Genomic DNA, 18,723 nt, shown 5'->3' with positions numbered 1-18,723 from the left:
AATTAACATGTGTTTTGTTTAATTTTTAGAGGAAGAAGAAAAAAATAGAAAGTATTCTCCTGAAGAAATTCAGAGAAAAAGGCAAGAAGCATTGGTTCGAAGAATGGCCAAAGCTCAGGCATCATCTGTAAATTCAGCTCCCATTCAGTTTCTTCAATGAAATATTAGCTGTAAGATAAAAACTGTTAATTAACTATCTATGATAGCAAGTATTCTTTTATATTTCTCTGTGAGAAACAGTGCTAACTTACAAAGCATGGACTTCTGCTTTAGTATTAAATCAGTGTTTGCAATGATAAATGAAACTTTGGAGATATATGTGAAAGTAATTATAAGTAGTAGAAATTCAGGAACACTAAGAATTATGTAATAAAATTATGCACAAGAATGTAGTTGTATTTTTAAATCTTATGCATGCAGAGAACCACCCAACAAATAAGTAATTTACCTAATTTTCTGTTGTAATGCCTTTTCCTAATACAGAGCTTCAACTTCTAAGTTAATAGAGATTACTTTTATAGTTTTATTTTCAGTAGCTGTTGCTTAAGGTTTTCATACATTTCCAATTTTTGATTAATACTTCCATTATCCTAGGAACATGCTTGGTAGGAAATGAGAACTTCAGTTTTATTTGTAAGGAAATTATTATTTTCAGTTCTTAGTCAAAGTAGATTTGAATTTTAGTATTTCTAAACTGGGTTTGGAAACTACCATTTTTAGGAAAAACATTGGTTAAGGAAGTCTAGGAAAAGAATGGTGAATTAGCTATATTTGATAAGTAATTTAGTGTCATTAATGTTTAGAACTGGCAGAAATTTAAATATCTGATCTACATTATTGTATGGATGAGAAAAATTACCACTGTTATTTTCAAAGTCACAGACAAATTAAAGCTTTACTTGTATTAGAGTGCTCTCTTTGAATACCTAAATTGTTAATACCATTTGCCTCAAAGTAGTAGTCTATAAAATAATTTGAGGGGACATTAATTATTTTACACCATAAAGAATATAATTAAAAGCACATGAAGGACTATTTAACAGCAATGCTTATTGTTCCTTGCCTTAAAGAATGAATCTCTCCAGGATATATGAATGAGCTTTTTCTTTTCAGTATTTCTGTAACTGCGGTTTTCTTCCCAAGTAATTAGCTTTACCAGCCGCCCCCCCCTTTTTTTTTGTCCTTTTTGCCTTTTTGGAATTTGTTGTGCCAATAATAGCAGTAGACTTTAGGAGACCCGAGGGAGGTTACAGATATGAAATACATTGGTGTGATTTTCTCCACTATTCAAGTGTTTTAGAACTATGATGACGTGGTAGCTATTGCTCTTCAAGTGTGTATCATTTTGTAAATGGTGTAGTATTTTTGTATATAGAATAACATTTTAAGTAACTTAAATTATTTGTCTAAAAATATATAATGCAGCTAAGTTTATAGTTAAAATGAAGAGATCTCTTTTTCTGAAGTAGCTTCACTGTATTTTGACTAAGCCTTTGAATATCTGTGAATGAATTTAGACAAATTCTTGTTGCCCCACTTGAATCAGTTTGACTCTGATTCCCTGAAGTTTAGGGTTGCAAAATGTTTCTAGCAATGATTTAAATTTAGTTTAACACTGAGTAGTATGGATGATAATTTATTTAAAATCTGACTTATGATTTTCAGTTACTGTTGCCAGTATAATAATCACTTGTGGGATTCAAACACAAAACACCAAACTTATCTTTGTGCCTATTTGGATTTCACAAATGAGTACATATAGGGATTTTTGAGGTGTGCCTCCTTTTAAAATCCATTGGATAATAAGGAAATCGTAATTAGTAAACTTAACATTGGTAAATGTTTTATTTTCTAGGAATGGTTTTAAGCACTTTATATATTGAACTCATTTACTTTTCAAAACAACCATGCAGAATAATGCTTTTACTCCTATCATACAAGTAGGAACAGTAAACGATAACTTTCTTAAAATTACACAATTAGAAACAAGTTGGAGCTGAAGTTTGAACTCAAGTAGTGTAATACCAAAGATTGTGATTTTTTTTTTTTGAAGATGCAGATTAGAGTTTATTAAATCAAGACTGGAGAAAGTACAGCACAAATAGAAGTATGCAGCACCCAAGCTGAACTAAATCTAAGATTTCTGAAAAATATCTGCTAATTCCACAACTGGCCAATTCCTGGCCTAATGGCACAATACCCTCTCAGAAAAGAGAACGGAATAAGTCTTGGTTGAGTTTTGGAATGATCTCTGTAGTTTTTAAAGGCTCATTGTTGAGTCTTCATAGTGGATGCAGCTACAACTAGCAAGATGGCTGTGACTCCAAAGCCCTGGGCAGCAATTCTGATTCATTTCAGGGGCTGGGAGTTCTACTTGAGTCCTGGATGGAGCAGTAAAGGACACAGGCAAGGGCAACCTCTGTGTCTTAAGCAGCTTGTCACTACCATTGGATTCTCACAGGTCTTTGAAAGGAACTTTGTCTTGAAGATTATGTTCAGGTAGACACTGAAGCTAAGGTTTTCAGTGACCAAGGACTGCATTGAGAGTCACAGGGCCAGAAGTTACCATTTGGGATCAATACAAGTATGAGAAAAACCCCAGAATTGTGTTGGACAGGAGGACAATACTGAGGATGGAACCTAGGACCTGTACACTAAGCAAAGCTCTTGTTTTTTGTTTTGAGACAGGATCTTGCTCTGTTGTTTGGGCTGGACTCAAACTTGCAATCCTCTCTCTCAGAGGGTTAGGACTGCAAGCATGTGCCACCACACCAGGCTGTGATTTTAAATATTGATTATACTGTCATCTGTGGAAACAGTTTGTAACAAGTGATCTGTGGAAATTATACAGCAAAATATTAAAGGATTTCACTCATTTGTGCCAGAAATTTCACAAGTATTCTTTAGATCGCTTAATTTTCTAACTCAAGAATTGTTTTACTTTTCTAATTAGTGTTGCAAATGACTGCTATACTTTGTTTGGATGGGTGAATGCTGATTATAGGAATGTACATATACATAGAAGTTGCCTTTTTTCATTCAGCTGTTAGTATAGGGAATAAAATGCAGTTATTTTTAATTGTCTTCATTACCTCATTATTTTAGTAACCTCTGGATGTTGTGGTTTTAAATATTGAGGACAAACTCATTTCCTAGTCCAAAATATGATATACCTCAGTGGTGGTGAATCTATAGCATGTGTGCTGCAGCTGGCTATTTCTATTACTGAAAGCTTCCAAAAGGTACACACTGATATACCTCAAGCTAGTAAAACTCCAAGGTTGGTAGTAAAGTTAATGTTTCTTTTTAGATGTATAATATAGAGAATAGTGGCATTCAAATAGTTTATAGGCCTTTTTATACTCTTCTAAGTTGAAGTCTCAAACTTGCTTATGTTCATTCTCTATGTTCATAGTTACATATTAGAAGTGATGCTTCTTGGTACATTTAAAAATAATGATAATATCACATGACCACACACTTTATGAAAATATTTTCTAAGAAACTTGTGAAAAAATTACCATTTCTATTTTTGTTAAGTCTTTGATATGTGACTTTATATCATATAGCTAGATTCTTAAATATATTTCTACATTTAATTTGTTACAATATGTTGCTATAGTTGAAATACATGAAGAAAGTTCAGTCTCACACAGATATGTACTGTAGTTGGGAAAGGAAGAAATACAATATTCTTTTCAGGTAACTATGGATATTCTTTGATAGTACACTAAAATTTGAAAAGTGGTAGTTTCTTAAAGGTTCCAAGAAGGAATAACAAAGACTGCATGTTACAGTACGGCTCTGATTGAAACAACCAGATAGAAAAAAGAAAAACTGGATTTCAAAACAGGACATCAAGAGATTAGGAAAGTAGTAATATGGGTCAACATAAATCATAAGCACCAGAAATGATAAACACTATCATAGAATTTTTAATAGTTACTGAAATCCCTTTAGAAGATAGTTGGTAAAATACATGGCAATAGCATGATGGTGAGGAGAGAAAGGAGTTGATATTTCTTATTTTGTGCTCTTAACATGCTTGAGTCAGTCCCCCAACACTTCACATTTCTGGGGTTTTTTTGTTCTGTTTATTTTGGTACTGGAAGTTGAACCCAGGGCCTTCACACTGAGGTATATTGCCAGCCCTTTTGTTTATTTCAGACAGTATTGCTGAATTGCCAAAGCTAGGCTCCGGTTTGGAATCCTGCCTCAAGCCTCCAGGAATGCTAGGATTACAGGCATGCGCCATTTCTTCCACTTTAGCATTTCTACTTACACAAGTGTAGTAGGATTCTCCAGAGAAACAATCAATAGGCAGTATGTACAATATTACTGACTTACGTGATCAGAGATCGGCTAGACCCACAGTGGCTCTGCAAACTGAAGAACCTGGTAAACCAGTAACTACTTTGTCTTAAAAAGCTGGAAGCCTCAGAACAAGAAGGATGAGAGATACAGTCCAGTCCAAGGCTGAATGCCTGGAAGCTCCATAAAGAATAGCATGAGTTCACATTCAAAGGATAAAGAAGCTATAGAGTCTGATGTAACGGGGAATGGCATCAAAAACACTCAAGAACCCAACTTGCATGAGTGGACAAGCGTCCCCCCCTTTTTTTTTCTTCCCTTTTCTGCTTTTTGTTTCATCCAGGCCCCCAAAGATACACTTAGAGTTTTATAATTTTCTAGGCATCTCAATCCAATCAAGTTGGCAACCAAGATCAACCATCACAGTATATTAACTGAATAATTGTATGAAGTACTAATTGTACAGCTTATTCAATCTACTGGTCACTACATAGATATAGATGAGTCATGAGTGATCATGTTGCTCCTTTCAAAATCTGTCCGTGATTGGTTATTGCCCATTTATAATTCAGCTTGAACTCTGAAAGCAAATTTTGTTGTGTACTTTATTTTCTCCTAGTAATAAACCCATGTATCAGTTACAGAAATGAAAAATTGAAATTAACTAATGAAGAAAATTCCAAAAATCAAACAGTCTTATCATTGGAAGTGAAAAGTCCAACATAAATGAAGTTATAAAAGCAATAGCTATTGATGAGTGTTGGCACTTTTCAGAAGTCAAACTTACCAACATGAATGGAGTGGTTGTGATTAAAAAATGAAGATGACTGGGCATGGTGACTCCTGTAATCAAAGCACTTGGAAGGCTGAGGCAGGAGGATTGCTATGAGTTTGAGGACAGCCTGGGCTACACAGTGCATTCAAAGGCCAGCCTGGACTACATAGCAAGATCCTGTTTCAAAAAGCCAAAAAAAATAAAAAAGAAAAAAAAGATGTCCCAGAGGATGTGACACTGCCAAGAAACTGCATTAGAGGAACTCTCAACTGTTGAATGACATTAAAAGTTTAAAATGCAAGCTGCAACCAGCCAGGAGAGACAAGCACCTTGAACCTCTGCAGCCGTTTCCGGGCCACGCCCACTGCACAGTGAGGTCCAGAGGCATCTTGCAGCCCACCCCCATCTGATGCTCTCTAAGCTGCTACCGGCCAGGAGAGACAAGCACCTTGAAGGTCCTCGGCCATCCCGGGACACGCCCACGGCATGGTGAGGTCCACTTAGCAAGGGGGCCTCCAACCCCCAGTCCCCCGCCCCCATGCACCAACTACCTTCTGGCTTTTCTGCTACCTGGTCCCACACTACAGAGGCACAGGAGATTATGAAGACCCTTGTTCTGAGCACCACAAGATAGAGCAGAAGTTAGTAACAGAAAGAGGACCTCTCAGGCTCCTCAATGAAAACTGAAGCGCAGCAGCAAAGTTAAAAAAATCTCTACAATAAAGACACATCAGACCACTGTACTTGGTCTGCTACTGGCTTGCTGAGACTCATTGACTTGTATATGCACAGGGATTCCTACATTGCCTACTGTGACAGCAGAGACATACCCTGAAGGAGGCCCATAATTTCTATTGCTATTTGCAAAAAAGAAAAAAAAATTTTTTTCTCTTATTTTTAATTCTTTATTTTTACTTTTTTTCTACCCTTTAAAGTTTTACTTTTCTTTTATCTTTTCTTTCTCACTCATTCTCTCGCTGTCCCACGTTGCTCCTCATCTCCCCATTTGTTCCTTTCTGCACTGAATTCGGATTTCTCCCTTATTGTTTTTTTCTTCACTTTTTCCTTCTCTTGATTATCATTAGGTTTAAAGGAAAGTAAATTCGGTATCTAGGCTCCCTGTTGCTGTTAGATGATTCTATTCACATATTTGTTCTTTCATTCTGCCTTTTTCTCTTGCCTTTAACAACTTCTTAGAGTTTGTGTGATCTTTCTGTGTCTTCTGGCCTCACCCCTAATCTTACCTGATCTTTCTACCTGTCCCTCCCTCCCTAACTACTTTTAACTTCCCACCCTGAAGGGAAAAGATGCTATATTGAAGAGTTTATTCATTATAACTTATGTTGGGTTGGTACTTGGTTTTAATTTAACTCACATAGTTAAAAGTGATAGATTAATAACTACCACAAATTGTCATTTTCTAAGCTGTGCTTGATGCTATGGTATTGCTGACTATGTCATTTGGGCTAACATGTTGTGATTGATCTAATTAGTTTTCCTTCTTGCTGTAAGAAAAATAAAATAGCTTCAGAGTCATTAGAGTCTCAAAACCCAAACACAAGCTATATCTGAAAGACACCTCTGAAAAGCAGTCATTCCACAAGGGTTTCAAACACAAGCAACAAAGATACCTACATTAAGCAATTTTGAAATATCAATCCAGGAATTAAACCAAGGACAGTACCAAAAACAAAAATAAGAAGACACTTAAGCAAGGCACAAACACAGGCTTTCATGCCATAAAAGGGAAACTGGGGGAAATGAGGTGGAAAAGTCCAATAAGCAGCCACTTGGACACCCTGAACTGATAGCACAGGAAGTAACAAAGCAGATGCATGAGGCTCTAGAAAATTTCAAAACAGAAATAATCTCCCAGATAAATACAGACATGGTGAGCAGAGTGAAAGACATGATTAAAAGCTCTAGAGCAGAAACAGATAAGAAAATAGATGAAATCAGAAACATGCTGGAAGCCATGACTGCCCAGCATAAGAAAGAAATGGAAAACATGATCGCCCAACATAAGAAAGAAATGGAATCCATGAAACAGATTCAAACAGATATTCAGGAGATTAAAAGCTCCATTGAAATTATGCAGAGCAGACTAAGAGAATCTGAAGACAATATCATATATCATATAGAAGACAGGATAGCGGTTAAGGACCTTGAAAGCAGATATTTCTTAAAGATAGTAAGGGACCATGAGAAGTCAATCCAACAGCTGCTAGATGATGCAAAGAAGAATACCATAAGACTCATAGGAGTCCATGAGAAAACAGGAGAAAGTACAGCTGACATAAACTGTTCAGAGAAGTAATAGTAGAAAACTTTCAGACAGAGGTAGAGAATTGGATGTACAGATAAGTGAGGCATATAGAACTTCAACCAGCCATGACCAAAAAAAATCTACACCTAGACATATAATAGTCAAGATCCCAGAAACCCAACAGAAGAATAAAATTCTACAGGCAGTTAAAGAAACAAATCACCTACAAAGGAAAGCCCATCAGAATCACAGCAGATTTCTCAACACAAACCCTCAAATTAAGGAAAGCCTGGAATGAACTATTTCAAGCCCTAAAAGAAAATAATTTCCAACCTAGACTGTTGTATCCTGCAAAATTATCTTTCAAAATTGATGGGAAAATTAGAAACTTCCATGACAAAGAACACCTGAGAAATTTCGTGAACACCAAACCAGCCCTCCAAACAACTAAGCAATATCCTAGAAAAAGACAATGAAGGTCACAACTCCATGAGGCCCAGCAGAGAGAAGGCACCATGCAAGGTAAGACACTAAAGCAAAAGGGGGGAAAATAAGAAATAAAAGAGCCAAAAAGAATAAAACATCATGACAAGGATGAGTCAATATTTGTCAATTATAACTATCAATGTTAATGACCTCAACTCACCAATCAAAAGAAACAGACTGACAGAATGGATTAAGAAGCAAAACCCAGCAATATGCTGTATACAAGAAACACACCTAACTCAAAAGGAAATCCATAGACTGAAAGTAAAGGGATGGAAAACAGTTCTGCACGTGACAGGAACCCAGAAAAAAAGCAGGTGTAGGAATCTTATTTGGAAACAAAGTAGATTTCAAACCAAAACTAATGAAGAGAGACAAAGATGGTCACTACATCCTTGTGAAAGGAACAATCCAAGAGGAAGAGTTGATAATCCTAAATATTTATGCACCAAATACAAATGCCCCCAACTATACAAAACAAATATTAATGGACATGAAAAACCAAGTAAGCACTAATGCAATTGTAGTGGGGGACCTCAACACCCCTCTATCACAAATAGATCAACTAGAAAAAAAATTAACAATGAAATTCTAGAACTGAACCAAGCTATTAAACAAATGGACTTAATAGATGTTTGCAGAGTGATCCACCCCACAAAATCAGAATACACATTCTTTTCAGCTGCACAAGGGTCATTCTCCAAAATAGATCACATGCTAGCTCATAGGGCATATCTAAGTTAATGCAAAAGAATTGAAGTTATCCCCTGTATATTATCAGACCATAGTGCAATACAATTGGAGATCAATAACATAAGACACCAGAAAACTCCCACAAACACATGGAAATTGAACAACACCCTCCTGAACAACCAAAGGGTGACAGAGGAAATTAAGGAAGAAATTAGACAGTTTCTACAAGTAAATGATAATGCCAGTACAACATACAGGAACCTGTGGGACACACTAAAGCAGTTCTACATGGGAAATTCATAGCAGTGAATGCCCATATTAGGACAACAGAGAGAACTCCGTTAAATAACCTAATTCAGAACCTCAAGCTCCTACAAAAAGAAGAACGTAAGAAACGCAAAGCTCATACAAGAAAGGAAATTATAAAGATCTGAGCAGAAATCAATGCAATGGAGACTAAGAGAATGATACAAAAAAATCAGTGAATCAAAGAGTTGCTTTTTGAAAGAATAAAATCTATAAACCTTTAGCCAACCTTATCAAAAAAAAGGAAAGACAAGGCTCAAATCCATGCAATTAAGAATGAAAAAGGGAAAGCCACAACAAATCCAGCAGAATTCCAGAGAATCAATACCTACTTTGAGAACCTGTACTCTAATAAAATGGAAAACACAGAAGAAATGGACAGATTCCTAGATACATACAAATTGTCAAAATTATGGAGAAAATATAGAAATTCTAAACACCCCAATAACAATGAGTGAAATGGAAAATATAATAAAAAACTTACCAAAAAAGAAAACCCCAGGTCATGATGGCTTCACTGCTGAATTCTACAAGACATTTAAAGAAGAACTATCACCATTACTCTTTAAACTCATCAAGGAAATTGAAAGGGAAGCAAAGCTTCCAAATTCATGCCTGGAAGCAAGTGTTACTTTGACTCCAAAACCAGGGAAAGACCCAACCCCAAAAGAGAACTACAGACCAATCTCCCTAATGAACACAGATGCAAAAACCCTCAACAAAGATACTGGCAAACAATACAGAGTGTCATCAAGAAGATCATACACCCTGACCAAGTTGGATTTGTCCCAGGGATACAAGGATGGTTCAACATTCAAAAATCAATAAATGTAATACACTATATTAACAGAGCCAAAGACAAAACCACATGACCATCTCAGTAGACGCAGAAAAGGCATTTGACAAAATCCAACACCTATTCATGATAAAAATGCTATAGAAAATTGGAATAGAAGGTCTTTATCTCAACCTGATAAAGGCTATCTATGAAAAACCAACAGCCCACATCATACTAAGTGGTCAAAAACTGAAAACTTTCATGCTAAAATCAGGAACAAGATAAGGATGCCCACTATCACTCTGGAAACATTAGCCATAGCAATTAGAAAAGAGAAAGAAATAAAAGGAATAAAGATAGGAAAGGAAGAAGTGAAACTCAGTCAAAAGTCTTCTAGACCTAATTGACAGATTCAGTAGAGTACTGGATACAAGGTCAACACTCAAAAAACAATAGCCTTCTTATACACAAATAGCAGACCCATTGAGAGAGAAATTTGGGAAATCCTTTTGCAATAGCATCTAAAAAAAATGAAATATCTAGGAATCAACCTAACAAAGGAAGCAAAAGACCTCTACACTGAAAACTACAGCACTGTGATGAAGGAGATCAAGAAGGATATAAGACAATAGAAATATATCCCTTGTTCTTGGGTAGGAAGAACCAATATAGTGAAAATGACCACACTTCCAAAACTACTATATAGATTCAATGCAATGCCAATTGAAAAAAACAATATACTTCACAGAACTAGAGAAAAAAATCCAAAAATTCATTTGGAAGCAGAAGAAACCTAGACTAGCAAAAGCAGTTCTAGGCAACAGAGACATGGCTGGTGGTATCACAATCCCCAACTTGAAACTGTACTACAAAGCTACTGTAATAAAAACAGCATGGTACTGGCAAAGAAACAGATCCAAAGATCAGTGGAATAGATTAGAAGATGCAGAAACAACTCCAGACATACTCAGCCACCTCATCTTTGAAAAAGGAGCCAACCACCCTCATTGGAGGAAAGATAGCCTATTTAATAAATGGTGTTGAAAAACTGGATTTCAACCTGTCAGATTAAAACTAGGCCCATACCTACCACCGCATGCTAAACTAAGATCGAAGTGGGTTAAAGATGTAAAAATTAAGTCAGAAACACTAAACTTGCTGGAAGATAAGTTAGGTAGAACTCTTGATGACATTAGCATAGGAAAGGACTTTATGAGCAAATCTTCAGTAGCATGGGAGCTAGCAAAGAATCAACAACTGGGATCTCATCATATTAAAAAGCTTCTGCACTGCAAGAGAAACCACCAACAGAGCTAAGAGACAACCTACAATGTGGGAAGAAAGTTTTAGCAGCTGTACCTCAGACAAAGGTCTACTATCAAGAATATATAAAGAACTGGAAAAAAATCAGACCTCCGAAATTCAAAGGCCTAATTCTAAAATGGGCATCCAAAATGAACACACATTTCTCAGACAAAAAAGTAAAAGCAGCAAATAAACACATGTAAAAATGTTCAACATCACTGGTCATTCGAGAGATGCAGATGAAAACAACACTGAGATTCCACACCACCCCACAAAGAATGGCTGCTATCAAGAAATCAACCAAAAACAAATGGTGGCTGGGGTGTGGAGAGAAAGGAACCCTTCTCCATTGTTGGTGGGAATGTAGATTTTTGCAACCACCGTGGAAATCAGTATGGAGATACCTCAAAGAACTAGGACTAGAGGTCCCATTTGACCCAGCTATTCCCCTACTGGGAATCTTCCCCAAAGAATTAAAAGAATCATACCACAGCGATATATGTGCACCTATGTTTATAGCGGCACAGTTTGTAATAGCTAAAGCTTGGAAACAGCCCAAGTGCTCATCGACTGGAAACTGGATAAAGAAGATGTGTTTTTTTTTTATAAAATGGAGTACTACTCACCCATAAAGAATGAGAAACTAGAGACATTTATAGCTAAATGGATGCATATTGAGGCCATACTCTTAAGTGAAATAAATAGGACACACATGTGTAAATACTGAATAGTTTCTCTAGTGTGAAAAATTGAAAGTGTAAATAAGGATCAAAATGATTAAAATGAATAATTGATAAGTTGAAATAAGGAAAAGTCTAAGGGTTTGGGGATGGTGGGAAAGGAAGGCGAAAGGGAAGAAAGGAAAGGAAAAACTATGAGAAAAAAATGGAATCAAACTCTGTGTAAATAGGGAAGGGTGGATGGGTTGAAGGGTGCACAGGTAATGGAAGAAAAAATAGGAACTAAGATACATCATGTTCTGGTATAAACACCCAATGATAAATGTAAATGTATTTTATACCTAAAATGTACCAATAAATATATATATATAAGTTAAAGTAAAAGTTGAAAATGCACCAAGCTGACCAAAACTTGGATAAGAGTACAACACTACAAAAGACTAAAGATGCCTTGTTTTAAATGAGAGGAAGAAAGAAAAGTACTGATCAAACGACATGACTAATTTTTTTTTTGCCCAAACTAATACTTTATATTTTTCTTTAAAAAAAGATTTCTAGACATTACCATTGACTCAGATCTTTTAGTTTTTTGATAAGTATTTTTAAAGTCAAAGAACAATGGGAAAATTTCCCACAGATTTGAGATTGCTTTGTATGGTTTTGGCTTGCACAGTTATTTTTGTGGTCCAGCATTCCCATGCATGACATCCACTGCGATAAACTACACTGTACATGATATCATATAACTTGTAGATAGGCTGAAAAATTGAAGAGTTACACTACAAACCCTAAAGCAACTACTGAAATAATGATAAAGAGTTATAACTAGTAACCCAACCAGAAAATAATATAATAAAAATGATCCTAGAAGAGGTAGAAGATGGGGGTATTGGGGTGGGGGGCAGTTGAACACAGAAAACTGACAGCAATATGATAAAGACTTAAACCTAATGAAGAATGTAAGTGGTCAAAGAATTCCAAATAAAATTCAGAGATGGATAGATTGAATTTTTAAAAACCAGTTAACCTCCACACATGACTCAGTGATGACCATGTGTTCTGAGAAATGCATTATGTGACCTAATTGTGCAAATATCACAGAGTGTACTTAAACTAAATGGCTATGATGTCACCAAGTGATATCTTATAGGGCCACCATCATATATTAAGTGCTTCATTGACCAAAAGGGTTAGGTGTGTGTGATATATATGACGCCTAAAAAAAACACACTTGAAATACAAAAACACTAAAGTAAAAAGATAGTTTAGATTTATCATGCTAAAAGATACTGGCTGGTCATATCAATATGAGACAAAAGAAATTTTATAGCAAAAATAATTATTAGAGATGAAAATCATGTCATAATGATAAAGTGAAAGGATATAACCCAAATATCCATGCAGCTAGTAACAACTTCAAGATAAATGAAAGACACAGAGAACTACAAAAAGCAGTGGACAAGTTATATCATAATTATAAGCAGATCAGAATAACCCTCTCACTGATAGGACAAATAGGCAGAAAACCAGCAAGGGTAAAAATACACTTGAGCAACATTATTATTCAACTTGTCATGAATAATGTAGAACACCCCCCACACAACAACAGCAGAATACATTATCAGAGATTTTTTTCATTTTTCTTTTTTCTGGTATGGCACTGAAATACAATCCATCAAATAATTGGTGAATAAGAGTTTATCAAAATCAAGATGCCTCTGCTCTTCAAAAGACACTTTAGATTTTCAACAAATTCTATGATTCTATATAAAGATTCAAATGGGTCTCATACATGGGTGTACAATATCATATACTCTGAGTCATATGCAAAAATGACAGATTGTGTATTGGTGTGCTACTATTGTTAATATATTTTGAATCCTAATGCTTCACCAAAATTTTAACTAGGAGGGTTTCATTATACATCTTGATAAAACAGCATTGTGTGTAAATTTCTGCTAAATAATATTTATAGTATATAATGGAGGAATGGCATTTGTAGGAATTCTGGGGATTATTCTTTTGTAAAAAAATTTTTTGTAATAATTTCATAACTTGACTTTTGTATATGTCTATATTCCTACCAAAAAACAATGATAATATATATGCTTTATGTTAGAAATACTAGAATAGTATTTTTGACATGTTCTGAGCTACCAGAAACCTATAAGCTTTGCTGTATATGATTCTTAGCTTTTATTAAAATATAATTTTTGTTAAATAAAATACTTATTTTAATTAATACATGAAAAGAACTTTGTTTAAACAACATTTTTATTCCAACTAGCTAAGAAGAGATTATACAAACATTACTATCATTTTAAATACATTCTAGGGCTGGGGATTCAGCTCAGTGGTTTTGCCTCCTGCTACGCAAGTGCAAAGACCCGAGATCGATTCCCGGTACCAAAAAATAAAATACATTCTAGCATTATGACATCTTGTTTCACTCAGTTAATATTTGTTTAGGCCTTCATTTTTCTGTGCTCATATTACAATTTTTGATGTGAGCAGAGAAGTCAGTGATACACTTCAGTGTAATATAATTGCCTTTTTATACACACTCTATACCTAGAGGTTTTGATTTATCGTGTAGTGAAGAATTGTTTTTATTCTTGTAGCACAGCTATAAAATTTCATTAAATTTGGCTTCCTTTAAAAAAAAATCGGTAAAAAATCCAGTTGGTATCAATGAAAATATAGCAGGATATTGTAACTGTTAAAAAAGTGTGTTAAAATAATTTTGTAATTGGTTTGTTATATTTGATCTTATTTGAGTTATATTTATTGTCTTAATATTGCCTACTTCCTTACTTTTCTCAAAATATATAAGGAAATACTTCTGAAAGTTCACCTATAAATTGAATAGTTAACTTAAAAAGAGGATTATTCCCAAACTTTCTTTCAGATTATCTAAACCCACTTATTTTTTTTAATTTATATATTTATTGTTACATTTTAGGTATACAGTACATTTACATTTATCATTGGGTGTTTGTACCTGAACATGATCTATCTTAGTTCTTATTTTTTCCCCCATTACCTGTGCACCCTTCACCCCCTCCACCCTTCCCTATTTACATAGACTTTGTTTCCTTTTTTTTTTCTTTCTCATAATTTTTCCTTTCCCTTCTTCTCTTCCCCCTTCCCCTCCCTCCACCCCTACACCTTTGGACCTTTTCCTATTTCAAATTATCAAGTATTCATTTTAATCATTTTGATCCTTATTTGCACTTTCAATTTCTCACACTAGAGAAACTATTCGGTATTTACACGTGTGTCCTATTTATTTCACTTAAGAGTATGACCTCAATATGCATCCATTTAGCTATAAATGTCTCTAGTTTCTCATTCTTTATGGGTGAGTAGTACTCCATTTTATAAAAAAAAAAACACATCTTCTTTATCCAGTTTCCAGTCGATGAGCACTTGGGCTGTTTCCAAGCTTTAGCTATTACAAACTGTGCCGCTATAAACATAGGTGCACATATATCGCTGTGGTATGATTCTTTTAATTCTTTGGGGAAGATTCCCAGTAGGGGAATAGCTGGGTCAAATGGGACCTCTAGTCCTAGTTCTTTGAGGTATCTCCATACTGATTTCCACGGTGGTTGCAAAAATCTACATTCCCACCAACAATGGAGAAGGGTTCCTTTCTCTCCACACCCCAGCCACCATTTGTTTTTGGTTGATTTCTTGATAGCAGCCATTCTTTGTGGGGTGGTGTGGAATCTCAGTGTTGTTTTCATCTGCATCTCTCGAATGACCAGTGATGTTGAACATTTTTACATGTGTTTATTTGCTGCTTTTACTTTTTTGTCTGAGAAATGTGTGTTCATTTTGGATGCCCATTTTAGAATTAGGCCTTTGAATTTCGGAGGTCTGATTTTTTTCCAGTTCTTTATATATTCTTGATAGTAGACCTTTGTCTGAGGTACAGCTGCTAAAACTTTCTTCCCACATTGTAGGTTGTCTCTTAGCTCTGTTGGTGGTTTCTCTTGCAGTGCAGAAGCTTTTTAATATGATGAGATCCCAGTTGTTGATTCTTTGCTAGCTCCCATGCTACTGAAGATTTGCTCATAAAGTCCTTTCCTATGCTAATGTCATCAAGAGTTCTACCTAACTTATCTTCCAGCAAGTTTAGTGTTTCTGACTTAATTTTTACATCTTTAACCCACTTCGATCTTAGTTTAGCATGCGGTGGTAGGTATGGGCCTAGTTTTAATCTGACAGGTTGAAATCCAGTTTTTCAACACCATTTATTAAATAGGCTATCTTTCCTCCAATGAGGGTGGTTGGCTCCTTTTTCAAAGATGAGGTGGCTGAGTATGTCTGGAGTTGTTTCTGCATCTTCTAATCTATTCCACTGATCTTTGGATCTGTTTCTTTGCCAGTACCATGCTGTTTTTATTACAGTAGCTTTGTAGTACAGTTTCAAGTTGGGGATTGTGATACCACCAGCCATGTCTCTGTTGCCTAGAATTGCTTTTGCTGTTCTATTTATATTATAAGATTTTCACCATAATAAACCATCTTTGTAGTACTAGAATTTTCCAACCCCACTCAATCATATTCTTGGAATATTCTTGTATTATTCTTGTAATGTGCAGATGGGTTGTTTGCTAATATTTTGTTTGGATTTTTTTTTTTGGAGTCAGAGTAGTCACTAGTTTTCTTTTCTGTGTGAAATTTATTTTATACATTGATAGCAATGTCATTGCCACTTATGAAAAGTTTTTAAAAGACTTTCTTCTTTTATTATACTTTAGAATAATTTAAATTGTACGAAGTTATTCCATTTAATTCAGAAACCCTTAGAGCCTGGTATTTTTAACAACTATGATACTCTTTAACTCAGATAAGATCAAATATAATAAGTCAATTACAAAACACCTATTTTAACTCACTTTCAACCATTATCATATCCTGCTATTTAACATTTTTATTTATCCCATGATAGTTGGTGTTCAGATTTTCTCTCCTCAGTTAATTTTAGGTAAATTCATGAAAAGATGATTGTCTTGAGCAAAATCTTAACAATGTATTCTGAGATTATAAAATATGTAGAATAATAATGTACCACAATTAAAGTATAAAAGAAAGAAACTGAAAATATTCTCATCTAATTTTATTACAATATACATAAGCAATACAAAATTATTTAGGTAAAAAAGATGTTAATGATGTCTCTTGAAAGACCTAGGTGGGGATTTAAAAATGATAAAAATAACCCAATAATGGTGGTAGATTAACATCATTAAGATAGTGTATTCAGTTAGTCCAAAAATACTTCTATATAATCAGCCTGTACCTAATTTTTAGGATAAGAGAGACATGGTGACTTTCTATATTCTAAGGAGAAGTGGAATCCCTTTTCATTAGTTTCTGATTTTTTAATATAGAACTATTTTACTTGGTGTAAAAATATAACTATTATATTTTAATTTTGAATTTTATCACTTGGTTTCGTAGGTGGAGCTTCTTTGTTTTATTGTAACTTGGATCCAATTTTATTGAATATTAAAATTGTGAGCTTTATTTGTATTTGTCTTGCAAACTTTTCCCCACCTTTCTATTTTCCCCTCTTAACCATTTTATTTCAGGTGTATCTCTTTTGTACAGTAGACTCAGGTTTCACTGTTTCTTAATGGATGAATTAACTTATTCATATTTTTTTAAATTATTATTATTATTTAGTTAGTTAGTTAGTTATTTTTTTGGTACCAGGGATTGAACTCGGAATCTTGCACTTGCAAGGCAGGTGCCAGAACCACTGAGCTAAATCCCAGGCCCAATATTTGTTATTATTAAATTTATCCTAAAGCAGCGACTGTACACATTCTAAATTTGGATCAAAGTTTCTCCATACATAATGAACTGTAACCTAACTAATGTGTAAAAAAACTGTAATGTACTCTTGTAAGAAGTAACCAAGTCTCAACCAACTACAAAGGACCAACCATTCAAGTCCTGTTCAAATAAAACAAGAGAGTTAAAACCAATCGAGCTGTTTCTGTACCTTCGTTAGTTTTCTATACATTATTTCTTTTTGGAGTTTAAATATAACCTGCTCTAGTAGTAGGATGAAGTATTGTGAACCATTTTCAGCCCAGACTGCTGTCCTATTCGAGAACTGCAAGTAAAACCAATTAAGATGGGCAGAATTGGGGCTGGGGATTTAGTGCAGTGGTGCTGCACCTGCCTCGCAAGCACAAGGTCTCGAGTTTGATCTCCTGTACCAAATAAATAAAATAGTGCAAAATTGGATTTCTGGATATTGTAAGTTTTAAAACATTATGATAAAAGTATTTAGCCTACACATCAGACAGGGTCTGGAGAGGTTCCCCAGATAGGAGATGGGGACTAAAATTCACTCCACCTATAGGGCAGGTTGTAGATTTGTTGACTTCTTTCATAGAGAAAGAATTTACAAGATATATCTGTGAGATGCATACAGAGGTTTATTAGGCAAATATTATAGTTTCTATCTCAGTATCCTCCAAAGCCTCATGCAGCCATAGGCAGGACTTTTGAAGGGTGACTGAATCACGGGGACAGTATAGGTATAGCAAAATATGATTGGGTGGTGGGGCCTAGTCTGAAGAGGTGGGTCTTTGGGGTGTAACCTCAGGACCTATCTTCCTCTCTGATTCCTCCATTGCTCTCTGCTTTCTGGCTACCACGATGTGAGCAGTTTTTCCTCCTTTATATTTAACAATAATTTAGCTCTATTGACTTGTTCCAATTTACAGCGATTATTAAAGCATAGTTCAGGAAATAGTTCTCAAAGAACTCAGAATTCCTATTTGTTAGGTGTTGACTGTTTAAGGAATTCTTAGAACTCTCAGTCACAATCCTTTCTTAGTTTTCTTAACCAATGAAATATTCAGACTACAGTGTATATAATAAATGAATTTAGACAACATGGTAACTATGTTTAATTGTAACAAATTCCATTTCTACTATTGGAAGGGGGGAATCTCTCTACAGGTTACAGATTACTTTCATGTATTATACATCTGTACTCTGAGAACTCCATTGCCTGACTCAGATTTTCATTCATCAGTTGAATTGACAGTGAAAGCACTTGCTTTCTGGGTTTGCTTATAGGCTAGTATTTTGA

At 35.0% G+C, this 18,723-nt stretch overlaps 1 protein-coding gene across 5 annotated transcripts in view; it reads left to right on the top strand.

Moving 5' to 3' along the window:
• Etaa1 (ETAA1 activator of ATR kinase) overlaps positions 1–17,602 on the top strand; it is a 40,085-nt gene extending 22,483 nt beyond the window's left edge. For 4 of the 5 annotated variants that reach the window (XM_087216277.1, XM_087216276.1, XM_087216275.1 and 1 more), the window contains one exon: positions 30–17,602. In XM_087216277.1, the coding sequence (XP_087072403.1) occupies positions 30–160 (131 nt within the window). In that variant the 3' untranslated portion in view covers positions 161–17,602. The remainder of the gene's footprint in view (positions 1–29) is intronic. The other variant, XM_087216278.1, reaches the window with a different exon arrangement.
• The last annotated feature ends 1,121 nt before the right edge of the window (positions 17,603–18,723 follow it).

The sequence above is a fragment of the Heterocephalus glaber genome, unplaced genomic scaffold (genome assembly GCF_053883595.1).
Source record: "Heterocephalus glaber isolate CG9 unplaced genomic scaffold, H.glaber_assembly_v1.0 deba00001457, whole genome shotgun sequence".
Classification (NCBI taxonomy): domain Eukaryota; kingdom Metazoa; phylum Chordata; class Mammalia; order Rodentia; family Bathyergidae; genus Heterocephalus; species Heterocephalus glaber.
This window is presented reverse-complemented; position numbering and strand designations above follow the sequence as displayed.